The sequence below is a fragment of the Lactuca sativa genome, chromosome 4 (genome assembly GCF_002870075.4).
Source record: "Lactuca sativa cultivar Salinas chromosome 4, Lsat_Salinas_v11, whole genome shotgun sequence".
NCBI lineage: Eukaryota > Viridiplantae > Streptophyta > Magnoliopsida > Asterales > Asteraceae > Lactuca > Lactuca sativa.
In genome coordinates, this window is record NC_056626.2 from 345193950 (window position 1) to 345213587 (window position 19638).

The window sequence follows — 19638 nt, forward strand, 5'->3', positions numbered from 1 at the left end:
CTATAAGAGCGTACAAACGACATCAAGGTTTAAAAGTGTAACCCTAATATGTTACATGCATGCACTATATATAGACTAGACTAGATAGCAGATTCAGACATGGACATACCCATTTTAGAATAAAGAAAACTATCTAAATTCACATTTGACAAAATACATTATAGACCTAACAATTACAAGGTCACAAACTTTCAAGATCTAAACTTTATGCACTAAAGTGACCAAAAGCTCATAACACCCAAAACTAGCTAGATCTAACAAATACATCATTAAGATTCAAGCTTTATACCCCTAGGAAAAAGATCAAGGTGAACAAAGTCTGCATCTACAAGCTCTATTGCAACCAACACTTCTCCAATGAGCTGCTTCTTCTCCAAGATGTGCCAAGAACACTCCAAAGCACTTAAAAACACCTTTTTTTGCTCACAAGGCTCAAAATAGGGTTAGGGTTTCGAGGGAGGTTGTTGGAGAGGTGGAGGTTGAGAATGGAATGAGTTTGGGGTAGTTAAGGAGCTTAAATAGGGCTCAAACCACAAAAAATAGGGTTTAGGCACTAATCACATACGCCCATCGTACTTCTGGTATGCCTAGCGTACTCAGGACTACCCTATTATACCAACGTACTTCCCCGTACTCCCAGCATACACAGCTTAACCCAAAACCGTCCTAACTTCAAACGGTCATAAGTTCTTCGTTTCAACTCCGATTTCGACGATGTTTATATCCACGGAAAGGAATGAGAAGTCCTACAATCCTATCAACTCTCCTTTGCCTTAACACCTTCCGAACTTAAATCCTAAATTCATATAAGATGTCCAAAACATCACATTTTTCCGTTTAACCCTTTGACTCCAAAACACAATCAAGGGCTTGGATCGCACAAGTAATATTCTCACCATCTAATAGTGTCTGAACCTTAGTCCATTGAAGTCCAATGACTTTACTTGATCCATTTATCGCCCATAATCCCGAAATAAGAAACTTCTCAAAATAGGATGTTACATGGTTAGGTGTAGTGAACGAAGAAATGCAATCATTGGAGAAGAATGAAACACGAGTTTTTGTCCCATTACCAAAAGGAGCATAAGAAGTGGGATACAAAAGGATCTTTAAGAGAAAGGAAGGAATCCAGGGGGTTAAGCTAGCTAGGTTCAAAGCGAAGTTGGTAGCCAAAGGGTTCTCTCAAAATGAATGAATCGACTAATATGAGGTATTCTCACCTGTTGTGCATCACAAAGCAATTCAGATTGTATTTGCCATGGTAAGTGCACTTAATCTAGTGCTTGCACACCTTGATTTGACAACTTCATTTCTTCATGGCAGTCTAGATAAGAAGATTACATGTTCCAACCAAAAGGGTTCCTAGATTTAAAGAAAAATCATGTATGTTCGTCGAATAAATCTCTTTATGGTTTTAAAAAATCTCCAAGACAATGGTACAAGTGATTTGATTCTTTTACCATTTTACACGACTACATTCAGAACTAGTTTAATAATTGTATTTGCTCAAAAGAACTGTGTAATGGTTCCAATATATATTTGTTGTTATACGTGGATGATATGCTTATCACAACCAAGGAAATATGAGAAATTAATGATTTAAAGACGCTACTAGAGAATGAGTTTGAGATAAAGAATCTTTGAGCTATATATATATATATATATATATATATATATATATATATATATATATATATATATATATATATATAATCAAAAATGTTATATTTAAAAACTAGTACATGTATTTTCTTTTAGTTATTAAATTAATATAAAAAGTTTGATGAAATTGACGTATCTTAAGAGTCTTTTTATCTCCTCTATGTGAAAACGAAAGTTTTTGAAACTAATATATTGAAAGATCAATCGACCAAAATAACCATGATCGACTATAATACTATAAGATTCTCTTCTCACCGAGGTTCCAAAATATGTTTGCGACGGTCCTAGATTAAAACATTTCTTTGTTTGAATTCAGATGTCTTTGTTTCCGTTACCTGTTTCTTCTTCTGAATCGAGGAGTGTTTGCTCTAACAAGAAAACCTTAATGGACATGTTATTGATCTTCTCTCCATTTTTTTTTACTTTGTTATTGATCATTTTCTTCGGCTCTCTTTCTCTCCACGTATCTGTTTAATTAACTCATATATGGTTTTTATTATAGTATAAGTTAAAGGTCAGCCGCCTTTCTAATAACCTTTTTATTGTAAATGCAACAAATGTAAATATATATATGACAAACTTTTATACTAAAAACATTTGAAATTGATTAAAAACACAAGCCAACACATTAATTAATAAACATTAACACCAAATCCATCAATCATTTTCGTTATCCTTTCCACCGCCCCTTATTTGAGTGCAATGGCTGCATTCTTGTTTCTTGATTCACTCGTATCTTTGACTCCCTGAGTCGCAAGAATACAAACAAATTACATTGCATTATATAGGAAAGAATACCACATGAAAAATGTATTAAAGAACAAAAAGACAACGATTAAAAAATATATATTCCTTTAATTTCATTGACATATAATCCTTTATACAAACAAACATACATAAAATAATTATAAAATGTGGAAAAGAAAGCAATCTGTAGAAATACATATAATATTCTACAAAAATAATTTAATACTAAGTAATTAATTGATTAATCTCCCACTAATCATGCAAGCCCTTAACTCTAAAAAAAAGACAAAGGGTTGTGCATGGATGATTAGTTTTAGTATGTAATACTATATCATTAATTAATTAATTAACACTGAAGAAAAAACTAATTAATTAACAGGCTGCAGATGAATTAGCGAATGGATTAAAGAGATGTGGTTTTGGAGCCATAGTAAATGGGCGGCTCTTGGTGGACGAAGTGGTGTCTCCGATGCGTTCACAAGACGGACACATGGTAAGGGTGGCCGCCGGCAGCTGCATGTACAGTGGCTGAGTTGACAGTTTTAGTGCCTTCAGTTCTTGAAGCTCTTTGTGAAGTCGACTGTTTTCTTCCTTTAATGCTTCACAACATTTCTTCAAGTATTCACAATCCACTTCCGTTTGCTTCAGCTTTGTCCTAAAAAAAAAGACACTCCGTCAAAAATTAATTATTTTAATTATAATGTTTATTTAATTAATTAATAATGATTGTAAAGTATTTAATAATAGATATCAGAAGAACCCACACGCATACTTTTTGTGTGTTGTTGCGACCTCATTTGTCATTGCATTCTTTAAATTGAATTATTGTCCTTTAAGTTTTTACAAAATAAGATATAAAAATTACACTTGTAAGATTGAGAAAATAAGATTCGTTACAGAAGTATGTTAAATACCAGTTTTTGATACAGATGATACCGTCATATATATAATAACATTTCTAGTAAAATACTTGTGTTATAGTCACTGAAATATTCTTATTTTTATAAAAACTAGGTGTGAGACCCGAATATTATACGAGTTAATTTAAAAAATGATTAGACTTAAAGAATAAAATGAAATATTTTTTAATGTACAACTTTAAAATAAGAAAGAAAGAAAGAAAACGTATTTATTACAATTTAATATCATATATATGATATTTAATACTTTATATATATAAGTATATGACTTTAACTAAAAATGAAAACAAACCAAAAATTGACAAGTAGATAATATTTATTTAAAATTACCACAAAATGACAAGTGTTAAAACTCATAAGAAATTGATAAGTGGCAAAAATTCGTTTATTAAGAAGGATTCTCCATATAAAAAATTATGTATGATGAAAGAAATTAATAAAGTTCATTGAAACTCATTAATGACGCAATATATCGTGACGCAATGAGTGCAACTTTTAATGCAGTTGAAACGAACAATAACACGCAATTAATTAAATTTGACTAATTACCGTATAATCATTTTACATTTTGAATTTTGATCCTTTATGTAAAAAATAAAATACAATTAAATTAATATATTAAAATATAAAATGTTTTATGAAACTCAAATTTACGGCAAAAAGTATTGATCATGTAATTACAAGAAATCACCTAAAAATCACTTCTTGAACATATGAAACCTACCGTAAATAATGTATAAGAAATTTCTTGTAACAATAATTAAAGTGATGTATCTTTTTGACTTTATAATATCTAAATAGTTACATCACGTAATATAAACATATTAAATGAAATAAATTCCCAATTACACAAACGAAAAGATTCACACCATAACTTTGTTTTCAAGTTTTAAATATGATCTTTTTCACGGATCATCTAATAATTTATCTTATTTCTTGTAAAGATAAAAGCTTTCAAATTATTTTCAAAAATATTATATTAATTAGTACGGATGAAAATTTTCTACCTTGCCCTTCGATTCTGGAACCAAACTTCGACTTGCCTAGGTCGCAACTTTAGCTCCCGTGCAAGCTCTTGCTTTTGTTTCTGCTAATATTCAACAGTATTCATCGTTAGTTTTGATGATATATATATATATATATATATATATATATATATATATATATATATATATATATATATATATATATATATATATATATATATATATATATATATATATATATAAGACATGATAGATACGGTGCATACAGGGTTCAAAGTACTATGATGTTTGAAGGCTTCTTCAAGAAGTACAGATTGAGCTTTCGTAAGCCTGAGTTTCTTCCTACCATTAACAGTTGCATCATCATCATCATCAACTTCGTGTTCATGAACGCTTGTGCGAAAAACACGTGAAACCCTCTCTGAATCTTCACTCTTCACCTCTCTTTCCCTCTTAACACTTACACTCGCGACTGAGAACGACGAACAACCACCACTAAGGCTGTCCTGTCGGTACAAATCACCACCACCACCAACACCACCGCCTACACATGGAGGTTTCTTAAGGTGGTCGAGATCGCCGGAAACAGCCAAGGTTAAACAGGGCTCAAAACTCAGGCTGCTGCAAGGCTTCTTCGTGGGGTTGATGGAGGTGTTTTCCGCCATGGATGATGATGAAGAATTAAGACCTAATTCTAAGACAAGACCCATTTTTCGGAAGGTTTTATGATGAGGGATTGTTAAGAAAATTGATGAAGATGGTTGAGAAAGGACGAGAGGAAATATAAGAAGGTAAGGGAAATAATTGGTTGGGATGTGGGGTGTGGGTTATGATGATTAATAATGAAATGAATAAAAGGGTAGAAAAATAGTATGTGGGGAATAGAATTATGAAGGTCCAGAAAACTAAAAGGCAATAAATAATATTCTGTTAATGAATTTACGATATATAATCAAATATATAGCTTATAGTATATGAAATAATAAATTATTTTGGGCTTAATTCAAAGAATAATAATTGATAATTTAATTCTATGTTCAAAAGTTGTAATTTTAATGAAAAGTAAATGAAAAAGAAAAAAAGAGACAACGGTCTCACTTTCTCTCTATACATGGGTTGACCATATAACCCTATAATAATAGTTCTTTCTCTTGGTCGACTATCTAGGAAACTTCATCGTTCTACTTACTTTCTCATCCGAATTATTATTTCACATACTTTTTTATTGAAAAATTCCATTAATATATGTATATGCAAACTTCAAATTACATTTATATTTTATAAAACCTATATATATATATATATATATATATATATATATATATATATATATATATATATATATATATATATATATATATATATATATATATATATCCCTATTCTAATAAAAAAATATTTTTATTCTCCTTTTGACACGTGTCATCTTATTAGACCTCTTAATTAACGCATATTTTATTCTTCTTTTGCCATGTGTCATCCTATTATGTCTGATAATTAATAATTAATATTTGCCACTTGTCAACCTATTGATTATTCATTTTAAATTTTAAATTTTAAATTTCCACTCTATCTACATTAAATTAATAACATTAAATTAAAATTAATACAAATTATAAAGTAATATAATTTCACATATTTATTTAACTCAATGATTATAATTTTATATAACTAAAAAAATCTCTTAATTAATAATTTATTTAAAATAATTGATTAATAACTTTGAATTTTTAATATAAAAATTTAATTAATTTTGTAACCGTGGTTCCCACGGGTTATAAACTAGTATATATATATATATATATATATATATATATATATATATATATATATATATATATATATATATATATATATATATATATATATATATATATATATATATATATTGTACGGACGTGCAATATATATATATATTGCAAACAGTGATATATATATATATATATATTGTACGGACGTGCAAACAGTGATATTTTATGAGAATGAAGAAAAGAATATGTTGTTTAGTAATCTAAATACATTCAACTTCACATAATTATCAATCGTTATTATCATTCATTCTAACTAATTGTTACTCATTTTTGTTCTAGCATATCGTTTTTCACTCATTTTCATTCTTATACAATACGATTTAATAAACGTTCTGACAGATTGAGAACCATAAAAAAAAAGTTTATAATAACCTTATAGATGATATAGTTAGTTAGAATGCATAATAATGACAATAATTAAGTCATAATTATGTAAGATTGAACGTATTCACATTAAAGAACAACATATTTTATTTATCATTATCATATAATAACATTATCTACACATCCGTACAATGAAAAACACGGTCTTTAAATTGATTTTTTTACTACTTTAATGTTAATTAATATGGAACTTTGTAATATTAACCTTCTTCAACATTGCTATTCTAGACCTATTTAATTCATGAGGCAGTACAATATATTGATACCAACAATGAAAATAGTTTTACCATGATTTTATCTCTAAGTAAAAAACTAAAATAAGAACAAAATGGTTTGCAAAGAATATCCACAGGTCTTCTAAATCGTAAGAGATGAAATATATTATTTAATAATCCATTAAAAATATGTAATTACCTAGTTTTGTTAATTGATTATGCATAATGGGAAGCGACAAATAATCAAGTCCTGAATAATCATATCATGAATAAGGACATTGATTCTAGGAGAAAATGGAAATGAGTATTTTAATAATTTAGTTATAATCTAATTTAAATATAATGTTTTAATTCTAAATGTATTAAATTTCATTAAATTTAGTATTTGGGTGTATATGTGAGTTTATATATATATATATTTTGAAGTTTTTTATGGATATGTACATAATTATAAAACTTTATGAGGATATATATGAAATTCGTACGTTTTTATTTTGTGAAATATTTATTGGTAAACACAATTGAATGAGTGATCATAGCTAATATGAACACAATGATGTAAATATAATATGTTTTCAGTTCATATTATTTGAAAACGATACAAATACATTTGAGAGAAAAATGAAAGTACAACGTTGCAAAAGTTACTAATGACTTAAGTATTCTATTTATAGTGTACTCGACAGATAGAACAAGTGTCACATCTCCAGCCGGCGGTGGAAAATCTGGGCGGTGCGAATGTAGGAAAATTGGACCGATACATACATACATATATATATATATATATATATATATATATATATATATATATATATATATATATATATATATATATATATATATATATATATATATATATAACATAACACAACACAAAAGTATATCATAAACATTTCTTTTATCTGTTATAAATTATTTTGGGATTACATTGTTTAAAAGTGAAGCACACATCCTAAGCAGGTCTAGAAACGAGAAACAAACGAAACTACACTCCAACAAGCTTTCTTGAAGACCTCCTACTTCTTGACATTACTATCCTCGACACTCATTGCCCTGAAAGTATATATATTTTTTAAAACGTCAACATAACGTTGGTGAATGTACAAATTTTAATAGTTTTCGACTTTTATTTTGTTGTATTTATTTAAGAATCCTTTTTCTATCCTAGGTATAATGGTTTACTTACCAAATAAGTGTTATACCTAAACGTTATTTGAACCTAGAGTATAAGGATAAATGTTTGTAATTCCATACAAACTAAGTTGCTATGTATAAATCTTATATCAATTCTATACGAGTAAAATCGCTACGTATAAATCTATTTCAATTCTATATGAGTAAGTAGGATAGGTATAGTGGTCTACTTATAATACAAGTAATATACCTACTAGTTTCTTATACTTAAAGTACAAGTCTTTGGGAAACTTATACTTCACATTCATACTTGTATATCGACAAAGTATAATGCTTCCAAAGTTATGCTACCAAGAGTCTGTAGCTACGACTGTATGACTTAGTTTTATACCTCTAGTTATTATTATAAGGATCACACCTTGTGGTAGTACAAGGATCACATCTTGCGGTAGTCTCCATACGCTTCATCGACGTCGGAAGGTAGTAAATTAGGAAAGTTCGTCACTCGCCAAATTTTGGTTGTAGCTAACAATCACGAGTGGGGTTATCACGCTTACACAGGATTAACGAACATAGGTCAGAGGACTTTCACTAAGATTTACAATCTTAGTTGATGAATACAATAACTCTTGTAGACTTTAACGGATTCCTATAGCTCTAACAACAAAACCATTTTCGTGTCTAAAACCCTAAGTTACTAGACTATGCTTTTAAACTTTACTCCTAAATTCATAATACTTTTAGGCAATACAACAACTATAACTTGTGGAAAAAAAACAATGTTTTATCTTAACATAAAACCAATAATAACAACATATAACGTTCCTAGTTTTATCTTGACATAAAACCCTTAATAACAACATATAACGTTCCTAGTTTTATCTGGACATCAAACCAATAATAACAACATACATATCAATTAACATATCGCACACAATATATATAGAATCTTAAGTATAACTCAAGATCTACATTAGTATAATAACATGCTAACAAGTTAATAATAGTTGTATATATTCAAAATATTATATTTAGAACAACAATATCCCGGTTAATATAACTATCTACGTTGATACTAATATATCATCATATAGACATAAGAGTAACGTATATACAATATTTATCATGCGTTTCCCCCCGAAAATATTAGAAAATGGGGCCGTGAAACTCACCCTAGTAGCGTGATCTATAGAATCTAAATGGACAGAGGCTCGTTGTTGTCAGGATCGGGAAGGAAAATGGCTTCGGAAAGAGAGAGAGAGAGAGAGAGAGAGAGAGAGAGAGAGAGAGAGAGAGAGAGAAAGGATTTGGTGTACTAAGCCTTGGGGTTGAAATGGCTATTTATAGGCTGTTGTGAACCATTTCACGTCGTGGCATACCTAGGGTCACGTCGTGGCCATCCATGAGTCACCCCGTAGCTTTAACACGTGTTTTCTAGCCCCGATTAGTGTCCCAGACACATTTCACATCGAGAACTTAATTTCCACGTCGTGACTTAAGGCGGCTAGGGTTTCAGCTATGTGTCATGCCCTTAGACAGCTACATCTTCGGAAGGTCATAACATTTGCATACGAACTCCGTTTTTGACGTTCTTTATATCCTCGCGTAGGTATTTCCGAGTACTACAACTTTATTTTAGTCTCAATTAGCTAATTATATGTCTATTTTAAATTCCACTTGTTATAGAGATTTATAGTGTTCGATTTGTCATAACTTCTTTGCGCGAAGTCAGATTTAGACATTCTCTATATTTTTGGAATTGTATGGATGTATACTTTGAGTTTTATCATAAAGCAACTTCATATTTGTATTAGAATTATCATGAAATACATAGTAAGTTTATTACATTACTAGTTTAACAAAATCACATTGCATGATTAGTATAATCACATGTGATTGTTATTGACCTAATTTTGACTATTGTTACATTCTCCCCCCATTTATAAAATTTCGTCTCGAAATTTATTTTGTACCAGGTACCACCGAAGGGTCCTGGATAGCTTTCCTGCTTCCTATTACGATTTCCCTACCATAGCCTAACTTCCTTGACTTCTTAACTTTGGACATTCCTTTTTGATATGTTCAATTTCACCACACTCAAAAATGCTCGTCCTCCATCATAGCCTATTTCAGTGTTTGTTCCTTGATTTTCTATTGTAGGTTTTGTGCTCCTACAATGTGTCCCTTCTTTTTGCTCTTCATGCAAATATACCAGTCACCTGCGTGTTGATGGTTGCATTGATTGCACCATGAACAGTTACCAAGGTGATGACGATTACACTGAGTGCACCTTGGGAGTTTTATAGCATACTTCCTTGGTTGTATGGGTATTGTTGTTGTGGCAGCATTATTAGTTTCCACATCTTGTCTCTCATCAGATGATTGTATAGGATTCTTCCCATTGCGCTTGTTCATTCCAGATTCGGGAGACTCAGCTATAAATCCCACTTGGATTTCTGTGCTGGTAACCTGATGAGCTATACGCTTTGCACTGTCGTGTGTGGTAGGCTTCGATGCGATCACCATTCCTTTGATTTGTGATGCTAGACCCCAGATATATCGCTCAATCTTCTTGTATTCTGCAGTTACAAGTGCCGGACACATCACCACAAGATCATTGAATCTAGCGGTATAAGCATTTATCTCTGAACCCTTCATGGTTAGGGTCCACAATTCTTGTTCCAGCTTATGTATTTCCTCTCTAGGACAATACTTCTCTACTAGCATCCTCTTCATCTCTTCCCATTTCATGGAATTGGCATCACCAATACCCATTGTATTCACATGGTTGTTCCACCATGTAAGTGTTGCATCAATGAAGGTACACGCAGCAAATCGTACCTTACATTCGTCCGGACAGAAGCCTATTTGAAATACTGATTCTGCCTTTTCAATCCATTGGGTCAAGCTAACAACCCCTTCCGTTCCATGGAAACTCTTAGGTTTGCAATTCATAAAATCCTTGTAGGTACACATTCTGGCGGTCCCTACATTGCCTTCATTTCTAACTCCTCCTCTTGTAACATTAGCTAGAGCTGCAACGATTCTCTGAGCTATGATTTCTTCAAGTTCTGCTGAACTTATTGGAGGGTTTGTTTCTGGTGGTGGTGGTCGCGGTTGTTGGTTAAGGTTTAGCCAAGTGCTACTTCTTCTAGGCATTTTTGTTTAGTTCCTATATATTTTAGATTACTAAGTGTTTAGTCTATCAAATATTACTCCCAATTTAAATAGTTCATATGATCTGATCATAATAAAAAAATAGTTGTACACCTCATATCTAGTTGTGATAAAATCTATGCATATATGAACTTTAGTTGGAATATCTGATCTAAATCCTTGAGATCAAAAACATTCTGGGTATTTAGGTGTATTATCATCGCGGGTCTGAGTCTTCATATATGACTCTATATTTATTATTTGTTGTATTCATGCTTTATTAATTATTGTTTGTTACTTCAGGTCTAGCCGATAAGGCACCGACCAGTCAAGACAGTCGAAAGCGCAGGATCATTTTAGCATTTAGCCATTCTAGAACCCAACAACCCAAATCGACATGTCTATCCTGTCACCGCTCCTGTAAGTAGTCCTCAGTAGAATATTTAATAATACTTTGTATTGTAGGCTAAGGGATATACCTAAACCTAACAGAGTAAGCCCTAAACTATAGTCGTGCTTCTCTAAAAAAAAGTACTAATTCACTATAGTTAATAGCTCTGATACTAATCTGTCACACCGCGGCCATCGGCGGAAACACCGGGCAATGTAACGCCATTTCTTGTATCATAGTTATCAACTTCCTGAAAACACATGCATTTTAAAATACGTCAACATAAAGTTGGTGAGTTCACATGTTTTGACTCCATATAAAAATAATACATTTTCCAAGTTCAAAAAGTATAGTTTTGAAAGTATCATTTTGACTCTCAAACATTTAGTATATATATATATATATATATATATATATATATATATATATATATATATATCCTAGGTATAACGGTTTACTTACCAAATAAGTGTTATACCTAACCGTTCTTTGAACCTAGAGTATAAGTATAAATGTTTGTAATTCCAAACAAACAGAGTTGCTACGTATAAATCTTATTTCAATTATATACGAGTAAAACCGCTACGTATAAATCTATTTCAATTCTATACGAGTAAGTAGGATAGGTATAGTGGTCTACTTATTATACAAGTAATATACCTACTAGATTCTTATACTTAGAGTACAAGTCTTTGCAAAACTTATACTTAACATTCATACTTGTATATCGACAAAGTATAATGCTTCTAAAGTTATGCTACCATGAGTCTGTAGTTACGACTGTATCACTTAGTTTTATACCTCTGGTTATTATTACAAGGATCACACCTTGTGGTAGTACAAGGATCACAACTTGCGGTAGTACAAGGATCACACCTTGCGATAGTTTTTATAAGCTTCATCGACATTGAAAGGTAGTAAATTAGGCAAGTTCGTCACCCGCCAAATTTTGGTTGTAGCTAACACCCACGGGTGGGGTTATCACGCTCACACGGGATTAACGGATATAGGTCAGAGGACTTTCACTAAGATTTACAATCTTAGTTGATGAATACAATAACTCTTGTAGACTTTAACGGCTTCCTATAGTTCTAACAACAAAAGCATTTTCGTGTCTAAAACCCTAAGTGTTGAGAGAAAAACTTGGAGACACACTTGAACAAAAGTTAGAACAAGTATATTGCGGAATAGTTAATCTCAAAGGATCTAAAAGCTCAACAATAATATAGTTAGATAGTTAGAGAGTTAGTTGCGGAAAGTAAAGAAATGTAAATGACAACAATTGTTATATCAGGAATACTCTTAAGCTGATTCATAACAAGGAATGCATTCACTCCAAGTTAATAAGGAAGATCAAGCTTAGTGATTATGTCTTAAAGACTTGCTCCGGAGAGAGGTTATAATCAGATATGCTTTAGTAACAATTGAGAGTAAGAAGAGTAGAAAGACAGAGAAATGAAGAAGATAACTTGGAGAAATGTATTCAGAATAATACGCAAGTTATCAGTGATCGAGAGATTATTAAATACAAGAGAATAAGTCTCTATTTATAGAGACTCTGAACTATACTAGACTACAACTCTATAAGTAGCCGTGCAAAGCATACTGGATAATAGAGTTTATTACATAAAAGACAAATAAAGTAATATACTTAAGTAGACTGCGGTAGCAAGAGATTGCTTGGGGTTGCTGATGAAGAACTGACTCCGGGTGCTGGATTTGCTGCGGGTGTTGAACCATTGCGGTAGAGAGATGGTTGCGGTAGGTGAGTTCAAGAGGGTCACTTTTATGATTCAACACTAAGTTACTAGACTATGCTTTTAAACTGTGACAACCCGAAATTTCTATCTGTTCAATAGATCAATTCAATCAAAGTTAGACTTGTTTTGCTATCTTTTAGCACTGTTTAGGGTCTATTTGAGTGTTCTAAACCTAGTACAAGCAAGGTAGGAGCCTAGAAATGGGATAATTCGGTACATACCAAGCAAATTCGGGCCAAACACTCCAACATATGGAGTGTGCGGCCGCACACTTGAGTGTACAGCCACACACAGGTGTGTGTGGCTGCACACCCATCCCAACCACAAATTCCCACCCATATATACCACACTTAGTCATTTCGAACACTTTTCCCATTTCTTCAAGGCTAGAACTCGAAATCCTCTCAAGTATCATCAAACTTTTCACTCAAAATCTTCAAACAAGTCAGTGATTCATCCCGTGATTTTCTATAACATGACCTTAACTAGCCTACCCCTTTGATTTGATCCATGAAAACACCTTTTTGGTGTTAGATCTTCAAAAACACCAAGAACACCAAGAACACACACTAAGTTTTGGACCCTAATCACCCTTTTCAAGCCTCTATAACGTGTATATACTTGTTATACCTTGTTATATGCCAATAACACTTGAAGATATGCATGAAAAACGCCATTTCTCATGATATTCAGGTGTGTACGGCCGCACACACCATGTTCAACCATACACACCCTTTTTAGGTCCTAAAATGGCAACAAGCTCCATATATGGCTAGAGCATGAAGTAAGAAACCTTCCTAGATGTGTCCTAAGGCCTCAAAATACATTTTGACACACTTCATGGGGAGTGTGCGGCCGCACACACACTAATATGGTGTATTTTGACCATACACACCCTTGTATAGCCATATATCCTTCATATACAATCATATATGGTTGTAACACTTCAATATAAGTGTTTACTAGTGCCTAAGGTGGTCCCAATTCAATATTTATTTGTTACAAGCACTAATTGTATACACATATATGTCATTATATGGTTAATAGGATCTGTTTGTGCTCAACTCCGCGATTGACACTCAACTTCCTAAACCGATCTTACAGTCGCATCACTCACTACAGGTGAGTTCATACTCCTTAATCAACCTTTTAAATCATTTTAAATGCTTTTATATGGGGGCGGGTGTCATACCCCAAAACCATGAACGGCGGAAACGTTCTGGAGCGGAGGACGTCATGTACATTATCACAACAATGAATAATAGTAAACAGGCAACAACATCATCCATTGCATTAATAATATAATTTCATACATGTGTGTTCTGTCAAGTTATATAGACACCAAAATATACATATCAAAATAAAAGACGAGTCTTGAACGAACTCCATCTTCTCAAAACCTGGCACCTGTACCTGTCTACTGGTGACCTGAGAATACAAGTTATTTTGAAAGCGAGTATCAGCTTAAAGCTGGTGAGATCATAAGTATATTAGTGTCTGTGTTTGTATGAAAGCATTTGTAAAATGTTTGCAAGATGTTTTGTAAGATGTTTGGTACTCTCCTAGAAAACCCTATGTTTCCTACTAACTGTAGCCTTCTACCAAGGCATCTAGTGTCTGTGCGAGTGTCTCTTGTAAGAGTGTGTATTTTCCCAAATCCGACTATCATTAACCAAAAATATAGTTTTTACATTACCGTGCATCGTGTGAATATTCACTAAGTGAATGTATTGGGAAAATATCATAGTACTGTAGTATTTGTAATAAGTGACTACTGCTGTACTAACTACCTTAAAAACAGAAGGCGTTTAACGTAACATGTGATCGACCTGTATCCTGCTACTGACTCTAGTAAAATGACGATGTAAGACGCCGTAAGAAATGACATTTGGCACCCGTAGACTTGCAAGTCCCACTGTAGCGAGCAACAAGGTATAGGCTAGTCAATCCAGTATAGATCTATACACAAACTCATACGCTCCCCAATTAAGGAGATTCGGGATACAAAAACGGTCATGGCAAGAAGTGCCATGACCCTTTTAATGGTTCACATAACTGCATGAATGTACATGTAATGAATGTACTAACTGTAAAGTGTACTCTTTCTCTGTCTAGCCTGTATGTACTGTAATGTTCTGCATGTGCTAGCTGTAATGTGTGCTCTCTCTCTATCTAGCATGTATAGTAATGTGTTGTGTGTAGTACTCGTACTGACTCATGAATGAACTGACTCATTGTATGTTTCATTGTGCTAGTAATAGTATTAGTATCTTCCTGTGCTACCCCTATGGTAGCTTACTAGTAATGTAATTGGTATGTATGAACATGGAAGTATAGCCTTGCTACCCAAGGGTATTGAATTGACTGGAAGAACCTTTATGTCTATATATGTATACATAATATATAACTAATATTTAGATGACCTTCGGACGGATAATCGATGCCCTACAGCCACATCCCAACGAGGAAAAGGAGATAAAGCGAGCTGGCCTTCCTAAGCCCTTTAAACATTACTTATATAACTATACACACATAGGCATGCATTTGATAATAAGTATAAAAGAGTATAAGTAAAAGTATTTGATAAGTAAAAGAGTTTGTAAAATAGTTTGAAGCATAACAGTTTCATAAACAGTTTGAACAGTAAGAAAACCACTGGTTTTGTAGTTATTAATCACATGTGATTGATGTAATAACTATAAGTATTTAACTTGTATTCACCCCCCCCCCATAAAAGCATTTAAAAACATTTAAACTATTGATTAAGGGGTATGAACTCACCTATAGTGAGTGGTACGGATGAATTGAAGATGTAGGATTGCTAGGTGACAAGTGAAGTCTTGAACACACTCTATGATCCTAGATAACATTTAATATCACATATATGTATCCAATTAGTCTTTAAACAACTAATAAACAAAGTGAATACACCCTAGTACATGCTAAACACCTTATACAAGTGTTATAAGTCCCAAGGATTGCATTTAAGTGTTGTAGGGAAAGGCTAGTGTGTTTGGGGTTCAAGGAAAACTCCATTAGGGAGTTTACGGTTTTGTGGCCACAAACAAAATAGTTTACGGTCGTAAACCCTTGAGTTTACGGCCATCAGTTCACACACACTTTTTACCATTTGTTGTTTGAAGCCTTAAAAGTCCCTAGAAGCTTTTCTACTTTGAGTATGTGACTAAGGAAGGAACTAGGGCACCATTTCACTCCTATTTGGAGTTTACGATCCCTAAACCATTTTCCTTTGAGTTTACTACCGTAAAATCATAAGGTTTATGGTATTTTGGGGGTTTTCAAGTCCTTAGCTCATCAAAGAATGGATCCATGCTAGTTACTAAGGCATAGGAAGGAATATGGGGCATTTATACATACTTTGGGGTGTTTACGGTTTTGGGAGCTCCCCAAGCCGTAAATACATATAAATGAGAGATTTTTGTGCTTTTGATATGATAAACACATCAAGGAAGGATTTAGACATGTCCCTAAGGCATTGTGAAGGACTAAGGCACCCTAAGGCACCCTTTGGCATCCTTACTTGGTGTTTACAGTTCAAGGACTTCTTGAATCGTGAACACCTTGTTCTTGGTGTTCTTAGGACATTTCCTTGATGTAAAGATGTATAACAAGCTTTATAAGACTCTAGGATAGATTTACTTACTATATGGAAGCTTGAAATGAGCTAAAAGTCCAAGAACACTAGTGTGTGTTCTTGGTGTTCTTGGTGAAAAGGAAGAATCAACCTTTTTGGAATGATTTCACGGTTAGAAGTGTGTTAAAACACTAGTGTGTGCTCTTAGTGTCCTTGTGAGCCTTTTATTGGACAAGGAATAGTAAGTGAAACATCAACAAGATAAGTTATTTTTATTAGAGTAGTTTCATCTTTTCTTTTTATTGTAAAAACTTTGATTTTGTTTGGCTTAGACTCATTTGATTTATACGTAGGTTTTGTAGTTTTGACGTTTGCATTCTTTTGGGTCTCTTTCGGGCATCTGATGTCTTCTGGAAAGAGCTTTTTTCCAATTTGAATCTTTTGAAGACTAAGAATTAGAATGAGAATGAGAAGAATAAGGTTTAGAAGCAATATTAGATCATTGATTATTGTTCTTCCTTGGTTGAGAGTGAAGACATTCTTCCCTTCAGTTCTCCTGATTGAAGTTGGGACTGAACCCATCCTTTCAGCTGCTATTATGTTGAGGACCAAAACCTTTCATTCGGTTGTTTACATGTTGAGGACCAAAACCCTCCGTTCGGTTGCTTACATGTTGAGGACCGAAACGCTCCGTTCGGTTGCTTACATGCTGAGGAATAAAACCCTCCTTTCGGTTGCTTCTTAGTTCTCCTCATGACTTATGTTTTTTTTATACCTTACGTAATGACGATTTTGGGATCACCAGAACTGTTTTCATTCTGAGAGATTCTTCTTGTATCTCAGTTTGCGTTGGTGTTTTCGTTCTACCACCTGTTTTGGATTTTTATGAATATTGGCCTTTTTCTTCGGTACTTGAGCATGGCTTTTGCTCTTTGACGAACATGTCTGACTGGACGTTGTCACTGGTTCACCCGAAGATGTTTTGGTGTCGCTTGTGCTTGGTACATCATATCTTGTAGGTTCATTGAGTGGTTCTGCCACATATCTACCCTTCAGTCTCCATCAGGTTTTCTGAGATAAACCTTTTGTTTCATCAGCGTTATCTATAGGTGCTGACCAAAAAAATTTATCACAACCATTAGCATTATCTTCTTCTACCATGATGTGAGTTCGGCTGTTTGTTGTGGCGTGACTCCTTTAACCGTGTAAACTTGATTTGGAGTGGTTTGAACCTTTTGATATACAACAGCTTTTTCCTTGACAACTTTGGTCTTGTCTGTCGATGATGGAGCGAACTCGACGGAGTTTTCAGAAATCAGATTTTTATTAGGATCGGGTTCGCTTTTGACAAATTCAGAATAGTCCACCACGTCCTCTACAAAGATTTCACTCATGTCATCATCCTCATTAAGTTCAGATGCATTTTGCAACATCAATTTTACTTTCTGAACTTAATTTGGCACTCAACGAGTCAAATTTCTGCATAGTTTCGGTTCTTAGTTTCAATTTATCATTTTCATCTAACTGTTTTTTAAGCATGTTCTTATGGTCTTTTGACTTTATGTAGGACTCTATTTTGTCAAGACCAATTTTTTAGGCATGAGAGATTTCGTTAGAAGATACAACATTTTCACAGTTGTAAGCTTCGGCATCGACTTCATCCTCCTTTAACTCAAGGAAGGGTAAAATCATGCGATGTATCTTCTTTCCTATTTCACAATCGAGATGTAACTGTGTGATATTAAAGTATAATGTTTTCGCAATCAAACAAAAAATGTTTCATTGTTTTAAAAGCTTAAGATTGTATCATTGCAAATAGATTGACTCATCCTTAGACCTAATTAATTCTTTCTCCTTCTACTTAATCTAGATCCTCCTTTCCTCACTCTTCGACGATATCCTGCTAATTTGATTAGTCAGGTTAGAGTTTGTGACACGAGTTTGGGTAAGACTACTACTTAAACTAGAAAATTTAAATTTTAAGCAATTCAGTTCCTTTTCATAGTTAGTAATAGGAATTTTCAGAGAAGTAAGAATATTATGTACCTTCTTGATTAACTCATCACATTCGTTGATCTGTGCACTGACAGGTTTCGCAGCGAAACACCTGTCCTCCCGCTCCTTCTCATCATCCAGCCCACCATTTGTTGTTTATCCTCGCATCTGTGATACACCTTCCGTCACCATCAAACATCGACCCGTAACATTTTCTTCTTTCACCAGCATAGCCTTTCCATGAGTCGGCTTTTTTCACTTCTTCGTCCTCTGAATTTGTGGACCACACCTGCACTCCACCAAATTCATCATTGTCACTTGCATCCTGTACAATCAAAGCATTCATGGTGTTATTTTTAGTTGCTGATTTCCTTTTCTTGATCTCCTCTAATCTTATCAGGAGGTTCGCTTCCTCAACATCTTCATCAACCTTTTCAGTCTTCTTCTTTAGCATGCAGTCTTTGGCAAAGTGGTTCTTGCCACCACAATAATGACATTCAAAACCGAAGTCACCACCAATCTTCATCTCCTTCTTGGATTCTTCTGACTTTGAGCCCATCTTTGGTTCCTCTTTCACCTTTTCAGAACTATAACTTTCCTGCCAGTTTCAGTTCTTGTTGGCTGGGAACTTCCTTTTTATAAACTTTCTTGGATTGGAAACCATCAGAGCGTACTCTTCACCAGTTATATCATAGTCAGCAAGATCTAATTCTTCTTCTTCTTCGACAACACTTTTTCCTTTTGAAATAAGATCTAACGAACCCAAGATGGAAACCACGTTTATTTCCTTTGACACCACACTTTCATGGGACTTCAGAATTCCCACCAGTTTCAGAAGAGAGTATGATTTGAACTGTTTGTGAGCCTTTACTGTGGACACAA

The 19638-nt window shown here is 33.4% G+C and overlaps 1 protein-coding gene across 2 annotated transcripts; it reads right to left on the minus strand.

Moving 5' to 3' along the window:
- Positions 1–2497: 2497 nt before the first annotated feature.
- LOC111889479 (homeobox-leucine zipper protein HAT22) lies at positions 2498–5171 on the minus strand. Of its 2 annotated transcripts, none has more exons than XM_023885623.3 (3): positions 4582–5171; positions 4337–4419; positions 2498–3064 (listed from the first exon to the last, which is right to left on the minus strand). In XM_023885623.3, the coding sequence occupies exons 1-3, from the start codon at positions 5023–5025 to the stop codon at positions 2782–2784; spliced, it is 810 nt and encodes a 269-aa protein (XP_023741391.1). In that variant the 5' UTR covers positions 5026–5171; the 3' UTR covers positions 2498–2781. The 2 variants fall into 2 exon arrangements, with proteins under 2 accessions (XP_023741391.1, XP_023741392.1); XM_023885624.3 differs by having other exon boundaries at positions 4337–4416; positions 4582–5170.
- Positions 5172–19638: the final 14467 nt, after the last annotated feature.